The sequence below is a fragment of the Siniperca chuatsi genome, linkage group LG4 (genome assembly GCF_020085105.1).
Source record: "Siniperca chuatsi isolate FFG_IHB_CAS linkage group LG4, ASM2008510v1, whole genome shotgun sequence".
Lineage (NCBI taxonomy): Eukaryota > Metazoa > Chordata > Actinopteri > Centrarchiformes > Sinipercidae > Siniperca > Siniperca chuatsi.
This window is the reverse complement of record NC_058045.1, coordinates 26,198,359-26,213,000: the sequence shown is the minus strand read 5'-3', so window position 1 is coordinate 26,213,000 and position 14,642 is coordinate 26,198,359. Positions and strand designations below refer to the sequence as shown.

At 40.9% G+C, this 14,642-nt stretch overlaps 1 protein-coding gene and 1 long non-coding RNA gene across 4 annotated transcripts; one reads left to right on the top strand and one right to left on the bottom strand.

Moving 5' to 3' along the window:
• Positions 1 to 182: 182 nt before the first annotated feature.
• chst6 (carbohydrate sulfotransferase 6) lies at positions 183 to 14,241 on the bottom strand. Of its 3 annotated transcripts, XM_044194346.1 has the most exons (3): positions 13,814 to 14,240; positions 6,046 to 6,126; positions 183 to 5,091 (listed from the first exon to the last, which is right to left on the bottom strand). In XM_044194346.1, the coding sequence occupies exon 3, from the start codon at positions 4,998 to 5,000 to the stop codon at positions 3,804 to 3,806; it is 1,197 nt and encodes a 398-aa protein (XP_044050281.1). In that variant the 5' UTR covers positions 5,001 to 5,091; positions 6,046 to 6,126; positions 13,814 to 14,240; the 3' UTR covers positions 183 to 3,803. The 3 variants fall into 3 exon arrangements, with proteins under 3 accessions (XP_044050281.1, XP_044050282.1, XP_044050280.1); XM_044194347.1 differs by lacking the exon at positions 6,046 to 6,126 and having other exon boundaries at positions 183 to 5,074; positions 13,814 to 14,241; XM_044194345.1 differs by lacking the exon at positions 6,046 to 6,126 and having other exon boundaries at positions 13,814 to 13,990.
• Positions 9,101 to 10,263, top strand: LOC122875364. Its single transcript, XR_006377812.1, has 2 exons — positions 9,101 to 9,962; positions 10,055 to 10,263. It is a non-coding gene; the product is annotated as an uncharacterized LOC122875364 (long non-coding RNA).
• Positions 14,242 to 14,642: the final 401 nt, after the last annotated feature.

Below are 14,642 nucleotides of genomic sequence, written 5' to 3'. Positions count from 1 at the left end.
ATAAATATTTAGTGGAGATGTTCAAATTCTATTTCATACAATTTACTAGACTCAGCCAACAGATGGTGCCCAAACATAAATGATGTACTGCTGAGAAAATCTTGCATTTTCTTACAAACATTGTGAAGCCAGGTTTCTAAGCAGCTTTCAGTTAAAGGCAACAGAATAAAAACTGCCAAAGGTTACATGTCAGTATTTATTTTAGTCATTAGTACCATATAGTTTCTGCTTCGTAAGTCATCTTCAGATACAAGAACAAACTAGCAGGTCTATCAGCTAAACACTCTGTAAGGCACAACATTGCCAACTGGCTCTTCATACAATCGGAAACATAATTGAAAAGAAAGAGATGTGGATAAACATAACAGTTAAGTGTTTCATATCTTTCACATTGCATAGGGACACATGTGAACTGTTCAGGGACTTCATGAAATGAATAACAACTTTTATCAAAACATTTGAATAATTCCACAGTGAAAAGCACATTATGTTGATCTTTAGTTCTCTCTGTGCGTTCTCCTCAGTTTGGACTGTTGGGCAACTTGTCCTGTTGTGGTTGAAGCATCAGAAACTAAATTCATTGGTGGATATTGGTTATTTCATCACTCTTCAAATGGAATATAAAATTTATAAGTATGTTTTCATTAGTGTATAATCAGCTGAAAATAAGAATCGTTGTGTTTTCATTACCTTAGAATAAGCCCTTTATATCTATAGAGGGATGCACCGCCATGTTTCTACAGTAGCCCAGAACGGACAAACCAAACACTGGCTCTAGATAGGGCCCTTCAAATTTTTCGCGAGTTTTGCGGCCACCATAGTTTCTCCTACACGCTTGGAAGGGGAGGGTGAGGCGAGCGGTATTCAAATGGTTGCCAACTACAATTTTACCGCTAGATGCCACTAAATCCTACACACTACATCAGTATCAAAATGAACTTGCAGAGATTTGTCACTTGCTTGAGCTGCATAATACATAATTTACAATATTGTAAATAATATTATAATATTATTATCTCTCATTCTTGTTGCATGGTGATGCAGCTGAAAGAGTAGACCGATTTGAAAGGTCTGCACTGCATTACCTTTCAACAATAATGTAACTCTGAGAACAATCAAAGCACACGTGATGTTCTCTGACTGAATGGGAAACAATTATTGCCTTAAAGGCAGGGAAACACATTCAAAATTCCATTCAAAAAGAGAAGACTTGTGATAAATGGGATAAAACATGCAAAAACACTAATTTGACTCTCAAAAGGAGTGACTTGAACTTGAATTTGTAGCTGTAAAAAACACTCCAGTGTGTTTTTATTTTATCAGTACCACCACAGGGAATATAAACTGATAAAGGTTGAGTGCTGATTATTTATAAATGACACTGGATAACCTTGTGGCAATACGAATTTGGAATAGTGATTCATAATTTGACTTTTTATTGCTGATGATATTAGCATGGATAATAGACAGTGATAAGGAGCAAAGGGGAAAAGCTTTCTATTTTGATTCATATCTAACAAAACCCACAACACTGCTGTTAAACATAGAAGAGGTGCAGTGTTCTGTTCAACTTTGTTTTTTCAACACTACAGAGCTCTGTCACTGGAAAATCCCTAAACATTTCTGCACACACACACACACACACAGTGAGAGAACAGTGTGTACTCAGTGAACATTTTGTTCCATACGCTCCATGTCTCAGGCAGACACACGGAGCACAGCAACAGACTCACATCTTCAGCCATATTAACTCTTAATGAAGCTCAGCGTACGTTCAACCAGGAAGACCATCTTCATGCTTATTCTGTGTTTTTCACTCTCTTTCTCTTTCTCTCTCTCTCTCTCTCTCTCAGTGGCTGTTCCTGTTTCCAACTCAATCAGATGACTGAGGGCATTCACTCTTTCAGTTAAACCAATCAGATTTTGCCACAACCTCTGAGCCAATCGTATCGTTGCTGTCAAAGTTTAAAATGGTTCCTTTCTCTGCTGCTGTCAGCTGTCGTTTCAGCATCAGATCGATGCAACCCTCGCCCACCCCGTTCCCCTCCGGTCTCCATCACAACCAGTCTTTCCAATTGGTCCTTCCAGTGAGCTCATCAGAAGTGCCGCTCCACATCTCATTCATCCAAATCTTCATCTATTGCTCTTCACCCGTTCATCACCAGTGTCTCTATCGGGGGATATTCCTGTACAGCTCATGGCATCACTACCCCCTCAAAATATGATGTCACAAGGGGGTCAAACGTCAAAGACTCTTCAACTTTCCTATTGTGCAGATTGAACTGACAATTACCCTTTCAGCACAGTAGACTGTATACTGTATTCTGTTGCATATTTAATCTAATACTTAACTTTGGCATGTACCATCCCAGTAAACATTTCTTACTGAATACAGTATGTGTCAGTAGCTGCAAACTGATTGGCTACTCATTAAGCTAACTCAAGAGCTGGTGCAGAAATGCTTTCATTTCAGTGTGAAGCCAAACAACAGCCAAGACTTCAAAATGTCAAATGGCAATGTTACACATTAATGCTCTGGACATTCTAGTATTTTGTGATGAGCTGTTATTTTGGGGCTGTATTGAAATGATTTATGGTGGAATTTTCCTTTAAATGCTGAATTCTTGAATGACGCTGAAACTCTCTAAAGTGAGGGGAACTGCATAGACCCCTTTCACATACACGTAGTCATTTGATCCATTGTTAATATAAAAATAACGATTAATAATAATTAGTGCAGCTTTAAGTTTCTAAATTTAAAATTAGGAAATATTTTAAAGCGTAGACCTCAAATCAACGTTTGTGTTGAATACCAACTGGCAACAATATTTTGTCGTATAACATTCTACAAGGGGAAAGTAGATATGGTTTCAATCAGAACAATTGTGCTGCACTTGCAAAATAAAAATATATGCTCAAGTTCATGTTTAAGGGAAACTACTGATGCTTTGACATTTTTCTATAGAAACAGAATTGATCAATATCTTAACAGAAAGAACTCAGAGAATCTAAATACTAACTAGTAACAGTAGATAATTTGGCTCTGAAGATGTAAATCAACATGAATTAACATTCTATTGACTAAATGCTTTCATCCTTAATCATTGTCAAATGTACTTTACTGAAAACGCTAGTCATTTAGTGTATGAGTGTAATCAGTTATTAATCAACTAATAAACTAGACCAACTAAAATAGACCAAATAATCTCCCTGTAAACAAACATAATATCCTGTTTCAGGGACACACCTGGCCTCTCCTCCTCTGTGGGAGCGTCGTCATTGATCAACAATCTCCTGTTGGGACAGACCTGCAGGGGTCACTGGCAAGACGCCCAGCTTAAAACAATGCGGATTCAAATGTAATGAATTCACATTAGTTCTAAATGTATCATGTATAACGTATCATACAGCTGTGCTGTCATTTCACATTTCTATCCTCTCACTCCACTGACAGTGAGGTGTGTATTTGTCACAAATCAATGCTTTAACCTTGGACATCATGCCATCCTTCAGTTGATGAGTCTGTGGTAGCACTCATTAAAGACCTTTACAGCCAATAAAAACTTGTGCTCTAGAATTTCTGTTCCGCGTGTGCGAGTAGTAGACATAAATAGATTATTTTGACAGTAATAGACTGGGTCACAGGGTGCACCGAGCCGTGGAAGTCGCATACCGAACTGAACGTCCTGTACCGAACCCTTCGGGATGAATACACTTACTGTTACACCCCTAAACCCCTAATAAAGAATACCGTCTTCAGTCCAGTGTAGTCTCGTGGTGTTAATGTCTTTGTCATTCATGTTTTAACTGTTATTTGGATGCTTTGTTTTAGCTGGCAACCAGCTGAACTGAAACTGTTTCTGTGGCACTAGTAGATCTATGTCAAGTCTCTTCTGTTCTTTTACACTATTAACCGTCCTGTACCCAAGCAATGACATGGCCCCTTTACACACTTCCTGGATACGTTTGACTTTGTTGTGTGGCAGCGTGGTACGCCATGCCTGGGAGACATCAGCGGCGTTTCTTGATGTGATTTTAAAGGCCTCTGCCCTGGAGCCTTTGCCTTTTCCGTGAGTCACCCTGTAGATCCATTCAGATAACTCTCTGGTCATCTCCAGGCCTACAAACTCATACATGTCATTTATCTCCCCATGTGGGTCACGCACCATGTCCTCATAGCGGACCATTTTGTAGCGGCCTTTTAGAAATGGAGGGGGCTTCAGGATTGCCCTCTCATTGATGCGCACATGGCTACGGCAGATCTCCTGCATGACTTGATACTGCACCTCGGCTATTGGTATGCTTCTCTGCTCCAAGACGATAGCATTATCCCTCTCAAAGGCTTTGGCTGACTCCTCTCTAGACCGTACCACTGCCCGAGGGTCTCGGACCAGGTGGATGATGCGGAGATCTAGGCTTGGATCCTGCAAGAGCTGGTAGAGGGATTCAAGTTCAAACAATCGCACTTCTTTTAACACCACGTGACTATAAATGCCACAGGCCTTCTCCACCCGCTGCAGGCCCCTAGCGTCACATGACTGGAGGCACAGAGTCTGGTTACTGAACTGGTTGCGTGGTGTCAGAGGACAGACTGGTTCTGAGCACAGTGCTCGACTATGACTCCACATAAACAAGGAGGACACATTGGGGTGCTCTGACAGGTAGGCCTCCATCCCGGAAAAGTCACACTGGAATACGCTCCGTAATAAATCCTTCACCGCCATTCGGAGCACCCGTGCATCGGGTTTATGCAGTTTGGTCCACACATGCCAAGCTGGCTCCATAAGATAGAAGACAGATGGGTGCTGACTGAACACCTGACCCAGGAAGGACGAGCCTGATCGCCACGATGACAGCAGCAGAACGTGAACTTTGCTGTTGGAGGGGGCAGAGCCGCAGCGATTGAGCTGGATGTACCAGCCACAGAACAGCACCACTGCTGCCCCCTGCAGGATCACCAGGAAAATCATGGTGCTGAGGTTCACACTGCAGCGTGGCATGATGGCTGCGGATCACTGTTTCTGGTGCTTAATGTGGATATTTCTCTTTTTCGTCACCTTGTGTGTCGACTCTGCTGTAGAAAAGACAGGGCTGAGGGTGAATGAGAGACATGAATCGAAGGAGAGAGAGACAGAGACAGACAGACAGAAAGAGAGAGAGAGAGAGGAGAGAGAGAGAGAGTGATAAATGGACAGGAAATGCACAATATTCCTTGCAAATGACAATTTAGCAACTCGTACAGTTGTTATAATACAGGAGATAATGGAAAATATTATTAAAATAATCAGAGACCCTGATAAAATTGGTCTTTGACTAAAAGCTGTTTAGCTAAAAGCAACAATATCTCTCGACAGTTTCAGAAGCAGGAGCGCCTGCCTAGAGCAAGCTTCACAAACAAGCTTGTAAAAACAGAGTAGTGGTCGACCGATACAGGTTTTTCAATGGCCAATGCCGATATTCAGAGAGAAGGGTGGCCAATATCAAAATGAAGAAAAGTCATGTATAATTCCATTATTCCATGCATATTACAATGTAATATACTAGCCACTGACATGTTGTTTTAGATGGAATTTTTATTAATTAATGAAATAGAAAAACACATTGGGTTATGCTGTAGATTTCAGAATGTGAGAGCGGGGTACAGTATGTCAGAAGCGATGTCTTTCAACTGCATTATTCTATACATTATAACATAATATATATTTAAGGCTAGCCAGTAACGGTTTTAGATTCGATTTGTTGTCATTTAGGATGGGAGAAACATGTTAACATTTAGGACATTTTCTGTTTATCTTGTCTACCTTGTGTGGGCAGGCAACGGCCAGAGCCGATTATCTCAAAATGCCAGACCAATTAATCAGTCTATCACTAAAACAGAGCACAAGACCAACTAACAAACTAAGAAAGCAGATACAGCAATGAAAGTTGTGTCTGCATAAGAATGTTTTCAGACACTCTTTAAAACAGTCTACACTGCTGACCGTTACTTATGTCTACAGGAGGGCTGTTCTATAGCCTGGGTGCCACAAAATCAAAATCTCTTACCCTTATTCAAAAGCTGGGAGAGAGATAGGCTTCTGTTCATTGTGAGCCAAGTCTCTGTAGTCCAGCAGGCATCTAGTGACACTGCAGGGTAAAGTTGAGAAAGGCTCAAGCGTGCTTGTTTTAAAGCCTGCATAAGCAGAAGTACAGAGTTGTTTCCTAGTCGCTCTACTAGTGGAATGGGGATCACTTCCAGCGCAGATACACGACTGCAGTGCCAGTCAGTCTTGCCAGCTCGGGCGTCATTGTTGTATTAAACAGTTTCAACAGCATGCATAGCGTTAAAAAAAAGGAAGCACACAAGGCTATTCAGTATTCCGGAAACTGTGCAACATAAAATGAACTGGAAAAAAAAAAAAAATGAAAACAACTGTCTAGTCAGAGCTCAGAGCAAGGTATGTAAATAACATGCTCAATGGAACATACCTACAGAGCTACAGATTCATGACAGGCCAGAGACCGCCTACTACTTTGTACCTGTATGTGTGAACGCAGTGTTACTTTTGAGTCTTAAATGAAATTAATTTAGATAATTACTATATATTAAAGTGGAAGGGGCGGGGAGAGATGATAAGCACAGCAGGACTGGTGGGTCAGGTTTGAAAAGTTCATGAATGTATCTGGGAGCCTGATGTGGAGACCCTTACAGGTGATTTGTAGAATCTCAATGAATTCAATCCTGTGTTTCACCAGCAGCAAATGGAGTGAAGCCAATACAGTGGAGATGACAATAGATACTTGCTGCAATGTTCTGGGTCAGTGAACTTTTACTGCATTCTGAAGCAGCAAAACAGCGTCTACAAAGAGTCACCTTCTTCTAGGGGGAACTGCCTTCCCACCGCTACCTGCTCAATGATCCTCTGCAAGTCAACCGCTGAGCGAATGGGCACTCCCCTGACGAGAAAGTGACTTAAAGCTTTTTGGCTCCACCTTTACAATCAGTTTGGAGATAAAAGGCAACTTAAAGATCAGATCTGCGGAGTCGGGGACCTTAGTTGCATGTCTTACTCCCCCAATCTTCCTCTTCACTGTCAACTGTCCAATAAAGTTGAAAATTCAAAAAAATGATCTTTTTTTAAAAATAGATCAGTTTGTAGTTCATGGGGAGGGATAGTTTGCTTTAAGAAGTGTTTGAACATAGATACAAAGATAATGTATAACCTGAAAGGAAAGCCTGGAGAATTTAAAAAAATTTGGGGTGGTTTTCTAACATTTCTGGAGTCCACAACATAGTACTCCTTTAATATTGAAAGGATTAGTGGGCTTTGTAGATAATTGGCGGACTTTTTGGGGAAGACCTGGTCTGATTAGCAGAGACGGCATTCATCCCACTTTGGATGGAGCAGCTCTCATATCCAGAAATCTGGCCGAGTTTATTAGTGGACCAAAACCATGGCAGAGTTGCAGTCCTACATGCTTCTCTGCGCTTCCAGAGCAGTTACCCACCCAAAACTCCTTAGTGACGGTGTCTGCCCCCCAACCACTTAAATTAATAAAAAAAGTTAACAGAAGAGGAGCTGTACATAAAAACCTAAACACAAAATGCTGAAATAGCAAAACAAAATATGAGAATTAAATGTGGACTCTTAAACATCAGTTCTCTGTCATCTGAAGCTGTACTGTTGAACGAGTTAACATCAGAGTATCATATTGACTTATTTTGTGTTACTGAAACTTGGCTGGGTCATGAAGAATATGTTAGCCTAAATGAATCCACTCCGCCCAGTCATATTAATACTTATTATATTCCTCGAGGCACCGGCCGAGGAGGTGGAGTTGCAGTTATCTTCGACTCAAGCCTATTAATCAGCACTAAACCTAAACTAAATATTAACTCATTCGAAAGCCTTGTTCTTAGTCTTTCACACCCAACCTGGAAAACACGACAATTCTATTTGTTATAGTGTATCGCGCTCCTGGTCCTTATTCTGAATTTTTATCTGAATTCTGAGTTTTTATCAAGTTTAGTTCTTAAAACAAGTAAAGTAATTATTGTAGGTGATTTTAATATTCATGTGGACGTTGAAAATGATAGCCTTAGTACTGCGTTTATCTCTTTATTAAATTCGATTGGCTTCTGTCAGAGTGTACATAAACCCACTCACTGTTTTAACCACACCCTCGACCTTGTTCTGGTTTATGGCATTGAAATTGAACATTTAATAGTCTTTCCACAGAATCCTTCTTTAATGGACCACTGCTATTACTGCTACTACACGCCATTAGGCAAATACTCCTACTCTAGATGTTTATCTGATATTGCTGTGGCTAAATTCAAGGAAGCAATCCCATCTGCATTTAATTCAATGTTATGTCTCAATATAAAAGAGGTCTCCTATGCAAATTGCAGTCCCTCCCAAATTGACCATCTAGTTGATAGTGCTGCAGGCTCACTGCGAACAACACTCGATTCTATCGCTCCTCTAAAAAAGAAGATAATAAAACAAAGAAGGTTAGCTCCATGGTATAACCTGCAAATTAAAACAAACATCACAAAAACTTGAAAGGAAATGGTGTTCCAACAACCTGGAAGAATCCCGTTTAGTCTGGCAAGATCTCAAGATAGTCTTAAAACATATAGGAAGGCCCTTCGTAATGCCAGAGCAACCTACTACTCATCATTAATAGAGGAAAATAAAAACAACCCCAGGTTTATTTTCAGCACTGTAGCCAGGCTGACAGAGTCACAGCTCTCCTGAGCCATGTATTCCTATAGCCCTCAGTAGTAACGACTTCATGAGTTTCTTTAATGATAAAATTTTAACTATTAGAGAAAAAATTCATCAAGTCCTGCCTTTAACCGGTGCTGACTTGTCTTCAAACACAGGAACCTTGGAAACAGCTGTAGAGCCTGATATGTGTTTTGGCTTTGCTCCTGTCGATCTTCTTCAGCTGACTTCGACGATTAATTCATCTAAGCCATCAACCTGTCTCTTAGACCTCATTCCAACTAGGCTGCTTAAAGACGTGTTACCCTTAGTTAGCACCTCTTTACTAGATATGATCAGTCTGTTTTTATTAACAGGCTATGTTCCACAGTCTTTTAAAGTAGCTGTAATTAAACGTCTTCTTAAAAAGCCCACTCTTGATCCAGGGGTTTTAGCCAACTACAGACCTATATCTAACCTTCCTTTCCTCTCTAAGATCCTTGAGAAAGCAGTCGGCAATCAGTTGTGTGACTTCCTACAGAATAACAGTTAATTAGGATTTAGAGTGCATCATAGCACGGAGACAGCACTGGTGAAAATTATAAATGACCTTCTAACTGCATCATACAATGAACTTGTCTGGACCTGTTGAATAAGAATTCCACTTTAGACGTAAATGTCAGTAAGGGCTCGATTTGCAGGAAGCACTGGCTAGATAAGACAAGGAAGGAGAACGTAGGACAAAGGAAGAGGTGACTAAGCATCCTGCAAGATCACTCTCCTTGCCATCCAATCTGGGCTGAAATACAGAAAACACTACCACTTGGAAGCTTTACAATATGTATTTTATTGCACTTCTGCAATACATGTGCAATAAACTCTTCTAATTACTGGAAGGAAGCACAGTTACTTTATACAATACTTGTGATACTGATAAGTGAACAAGTTCTGCAGCATTCCAGTCGAAACAATGTAAGCATGTCAAATGCCATTAATTATGTTTCTCTGCAGTTCATTGACAAACCGACGTCATAGTTTATCCACATTTCCCCCCCGTGTGTACTCTGGTGTTACTCTCCCCTCCCTGTGTTCCTCGTCAGTCCTCTGTTCGTCTCTTGGTGTGTGTGTGTGTGTGTGTGTGTGTACGGGCCTGGCGGGGCACTCGGGTTTTCCCTCCTGCTGCGGATCACCGGCACAGCTGACATTCATCACCCAATCAACTCCTGGCTCTACCACGCAACCTGCGCCAGATTGTCTCAGTACATCAGTAAGGTACCTTCGCTACGGCTCCAAACCCAACCAAGTTAAGTTCTTGCTGCTCACTGTTGTCGTCTCATGTGTAACCTTGTCTGTCTCTGCCGCAGAGCTACTCCCTGCCAGTGATCGCAGCCACCTTGTCCTCTCCGATCTCTGCAAACTGCCTTTCCTGGTCTGCCTGCCTCGCTGCACGAGCCGCTCCTGAGCCCTGCTGGTTCTCCACGGACCGTGTCGGCAAACCTCACTGCCGGCTCCAGCAGACTACGACTCGCCCAGTGACTGTTTACCGTGTTACAATAAAGACTGTTAAAACCACTACCCGGCTCTCCGCCTCGCTGTGTTCTGCTTTTGGGTCCTTAGATCGTGCACCACAACAATAAGAGCTAATCAAAAATTAAACAAACAGAAGACAAAAATATACATTAGCTTTATACATCAAGCATCAGAAAGTTAGCAAATACATAAAATAAACTCAAAATGTAATACAACTGTACTTGTATTGATTATTTATGAATACAAAGAAGCTGTTTTAAACTACATGCGTTCTCTCCATGATAAAGTACACATATTTTAAAAGAATGTTCAATATTTTTTTGTATCAACTAGTCACCTAGGGTAGCTCGAATACTGGATAAAAGAGCTTTTACAGACATTACTTTATGGAAAATGGGCCCATGAAAAGAGGCATCCATTTCTGATACAATGAAGTTGATCATTACTTATTTTAAACATGTAAACAATACTCGAACGTCCATAAAAACAACATATGTGGCTTCTTACAAACGCAGGACCGTACAAGTGACTTAGTGGTGCATGAGACGATTTTGTAAACAAGGTTTATTAGTAACTTTAACCAAACTACATGTAAATAATTTTAAACATATCAGACTTCAAATATCTGCATCATTAGCTATTTTCAAAAATAACTTCACGGAACCAGAAATGGCTTCTTGAAGCTCTGGTCTCTGTGAAAAAATTGAAGTAAAAACCTTTAGATTGTGTTTGTTAAGTAAACCATAAGTAATTTTTAGTTTTTTTAATGAAATAATCCATATGCCAGATTATAATTGTCGGAACAAATCTCTTTGTTTATTTTTGTGTATTGGTTCAAAACCATCCTGTATAACTCTTTGGCATGAACTTGGACTTTGCTCTCTCCCGTGCCGTTAAATGAACTTTATTGCTATGCTGTAAAGCATATTGTGATACGAACAAAAGTACTGAGGTGAAGCAAGAGGCTCTCCATCCACATTAGCAGAACACTGTGTAAATCTACAGTCAAGACTAATCAAATCTTGATGTTCTAATGCATTGATGTTTTTTCCATATTCCGTGTGCAGTGACAAGCTATTATTGCTTTACATTAATGTCTTTTTTTCCCGTTAGTTAGAAGGCAGGGACACCGCACCAACTCAGGGGTCTATCCCAGCATCCAAATGAATATATTCACTAAACAGTGAAAAGAAGACACTGTGTTATGGACTGTCCTTCGACGTTTCCAAGAGAAACCAAGATCCCTGCTGAGTGAGCTGATCCATGCAAGTGTAACATAATCTGTTGTGCTTATTGAACAAGCCCCGACATGAGGTCCTCACGTTTGGACCCTCGGGATATCAAGGTAAACACCAGACATGCCTCTATTGTTGTATTAGTAGGCCAGTCATATAGGTTGCATCTTACCAGATCCTCTCACGTCCAAATCACTTATACATTAGTAACTTTACCAGAATACACTGGAAGAATTTTGTCATGAATTTGATTATTTAGTGAATCATAAGGCCTGTCCCTTGTTTGGAATAACTTTCTAATGTCCTTGATTGGCCTGACAGAGCAGTCTATTTAATCCAATTACAGTAGTTTAACTTAACAACAGCATCTCACATCAACAAACAACAAACTCAAAATCTGGTCAAAACAAACGAAAATACATCTTGAGTAACTAATTCCTTGACTTTTCCGTTCACTGATGTTGCTGCATTTCCAGAGAGCTCACAAAAACCCAGCCAGGCATGTGAAATTTCTGGCTGAATCTCCGGGCCCAAAGCAGGACAGTGCCAGTCCTCATGGGTTGCCAGATACTGTAATTCCTCTAAGTGGGTGAGGCTGTGATTCACAGGGACAGGATCCAGACAATCAAACAAACTTCTATTTCCTTGAAATCTAGACCATACTGGATTGTTCAACAGTCTGCCCTGCAGGAGGAGGTTAACGTGAATTCAATTACAAAGCAGGATTAATGCTGCACGACACAATACTGCAGAACTAAACTGTTGAATGAGCTGCAACAGGAGACTCCAACAGGAGAGAGCTTACCATCCTCACTAACGGACATGCTGTTACATTAAGTTAATTATTATATTTGTATATAACTTTAATATATATAATACATATTATTATTTGCCCACAATCAGAAGGTTTCAGTTTTTCCCTGTTAAAAGCTTTTTTTGGGGGGGGGGTCTTTATCCAAATTGAGGGTCTAAGGACAGAGGCTGTGGATGCTGTACTGACTGTAAAGCCCCCTAAGGCAAATTTGTGATTTGTGATATTGTATATGGTGTCTGGTGTCTATCGGTTTAAATGCTTGTATGGATCATTTTTACTCATGTGTCAAATATGTTACAATGCTTATATAAAGTGTGGATACACTTCACCAAAGTCAACAAAACAACTGCGAAATGCAATATTTGTGGGAGGATACTCATGACAAAGGGGGGAACAACAAGTCCTATTATCGACCGTTCATCAACAACGATTTCGCCTTCAGGCAATATTAAGTGTAAATTTGTTTATTGCAGCCCAAAATGTATGCGCATGTGGACAGCACAGTGCACAGACATCATGTGTGTGAACTTATACGCTTATACAAACACCCAAGACAGTATGAACAGAACCCTGTCCTGACCACTGTCCACGTCCGTATCGGGCCTTTTATGCAGCAACACTGGCACTGGCTGTTTGGGGTGCCTCCACAACTGAGGTTGGATCTGGGAACAGATACTTCTTTCTGTGAAAAGAGACATGTTGCCACCCTCTGGTTTCCCCAGCTGCAGTTTTCAAGCCTCTGTTGCCCTGCATGTTTCTGAGAATGCAGTTACCCAAAACCATACTGGGTAACTAGCTTTACAGTGTTGTTTCAAAATGTTGTGCAGCTGCATTATACAGCCATGAGTATTTGTGGAAAGAGCACTGTGTCAAGAGGATAAATAAACTCTACTCAGCCAGGCAGTCTTCTTCAACAACAGCTGCTCAACTATCAACTCTTTTGTTTAAAGGTTACCTTCAATTAATTGTGCTAGACACAATACCAATATTTCACAGTGATTTAGTTGGTAATAAAAAGTTGAACTAACTATATTAGATCCGGCTACTAGTCATAGTACAGCAAACAGCCAAATTCTGACCACTTAAATGACATCAGCAAAACGGCAAAACGGTTTTTTTGTTGTTGTTTTTTTTTTAAGAAAAAGTACGAATAAAGATGTCAGCAGCTTGAATTTAAATGTATGTATCAACAACTAAACTGTCAGCTTCCATAAGAAAATGGAAATGGACGTGACCATAATTTAATACTGTGGAATGGAAATTACTGTGCTTGCCGTTCATCCCCGGACTAAATGGGAATAATGGCGTGTCATGGAGCCCCTATCAATATTAATGTATTGATGTATCTATGTTGCGCTTTTGTTTTTGCATTGAACTAGTAGAAACTAAATAAAGATTCAAAAAAAAAAAGAGCGCCCTGTCTCTTAGTCGTAAAACCGTTGAAGAAACTCTGAGTTTGGTTCAAGTATAGATACGTTTCTGTATGCGGTTAACCACCCAACAAATTTTAATTCTAATCCCCACATTTAGCAGGAAAATCTCACCTTCAGCTTTGTTTTCGGTCGTCGTGCCTCTCGACGGAGCTCTTTGTCCCAACACCCCGCTGTCCTCTCCTTTCCTCCACTCTGTCCTCGGCCACGGCTCCTCCGGCTGTGTGCAAAGCGGCGTTTTGAGACGTGGCCAGAGGCTCCGCTGGGCTGGCTGGCAGTGGGCTGGGTGGCAGCGGGCTGGGGCTGTGCGTAGTGGAGCAGGCGGGACCGGAGCCAGCAGCGTACGAGCAGCAGGAGGACAGAAGCACCGTGCTGCGAAGTATTCCCTGAGGGTCGTATCTGCTGAGTCATAGAAGTTTGCATTGAAGTTTTACAAAACAGTATCAACACTAAACATTACCCGACTCTCCATATAGGCTAGTACTGTAATAAATTACTCTGTCAGTTCAAATAGTAAAATTAGGCTACATTAAGCAACGAAAAGCAATGATGCAGCATGATGTAGGCTAAGCGTCTCTGTTGGCTGCTATGGAGATTATTCATCTAAAGCTATATGTGGCTCAGTCGCCCGTTGGCGACTTTAACCTGAATGCACACTAACCCAGAGAGGGGCTTGTGTTACTATGGGGACAAAAAATTGAGGTCTCCATGGGTAGAGACTGCTTTTTGAGGGTTAAGACTCGATTTTAGGGTTCAGGTTACAATTAGGCTAAGGTTAGGGTTAGGGAAAGCATTATGTCAATGACTGTCCCCCACGGGGATTGTGAAACAAACATGCGTCAATGGGTGAATGAGAGGCGAAATTGTAGAGCGCTTTTGATGAAAGCGCTATATAAATGCAGGTATGGTTGATTAAAGAAATAAAACATTTAATTCGATTTCA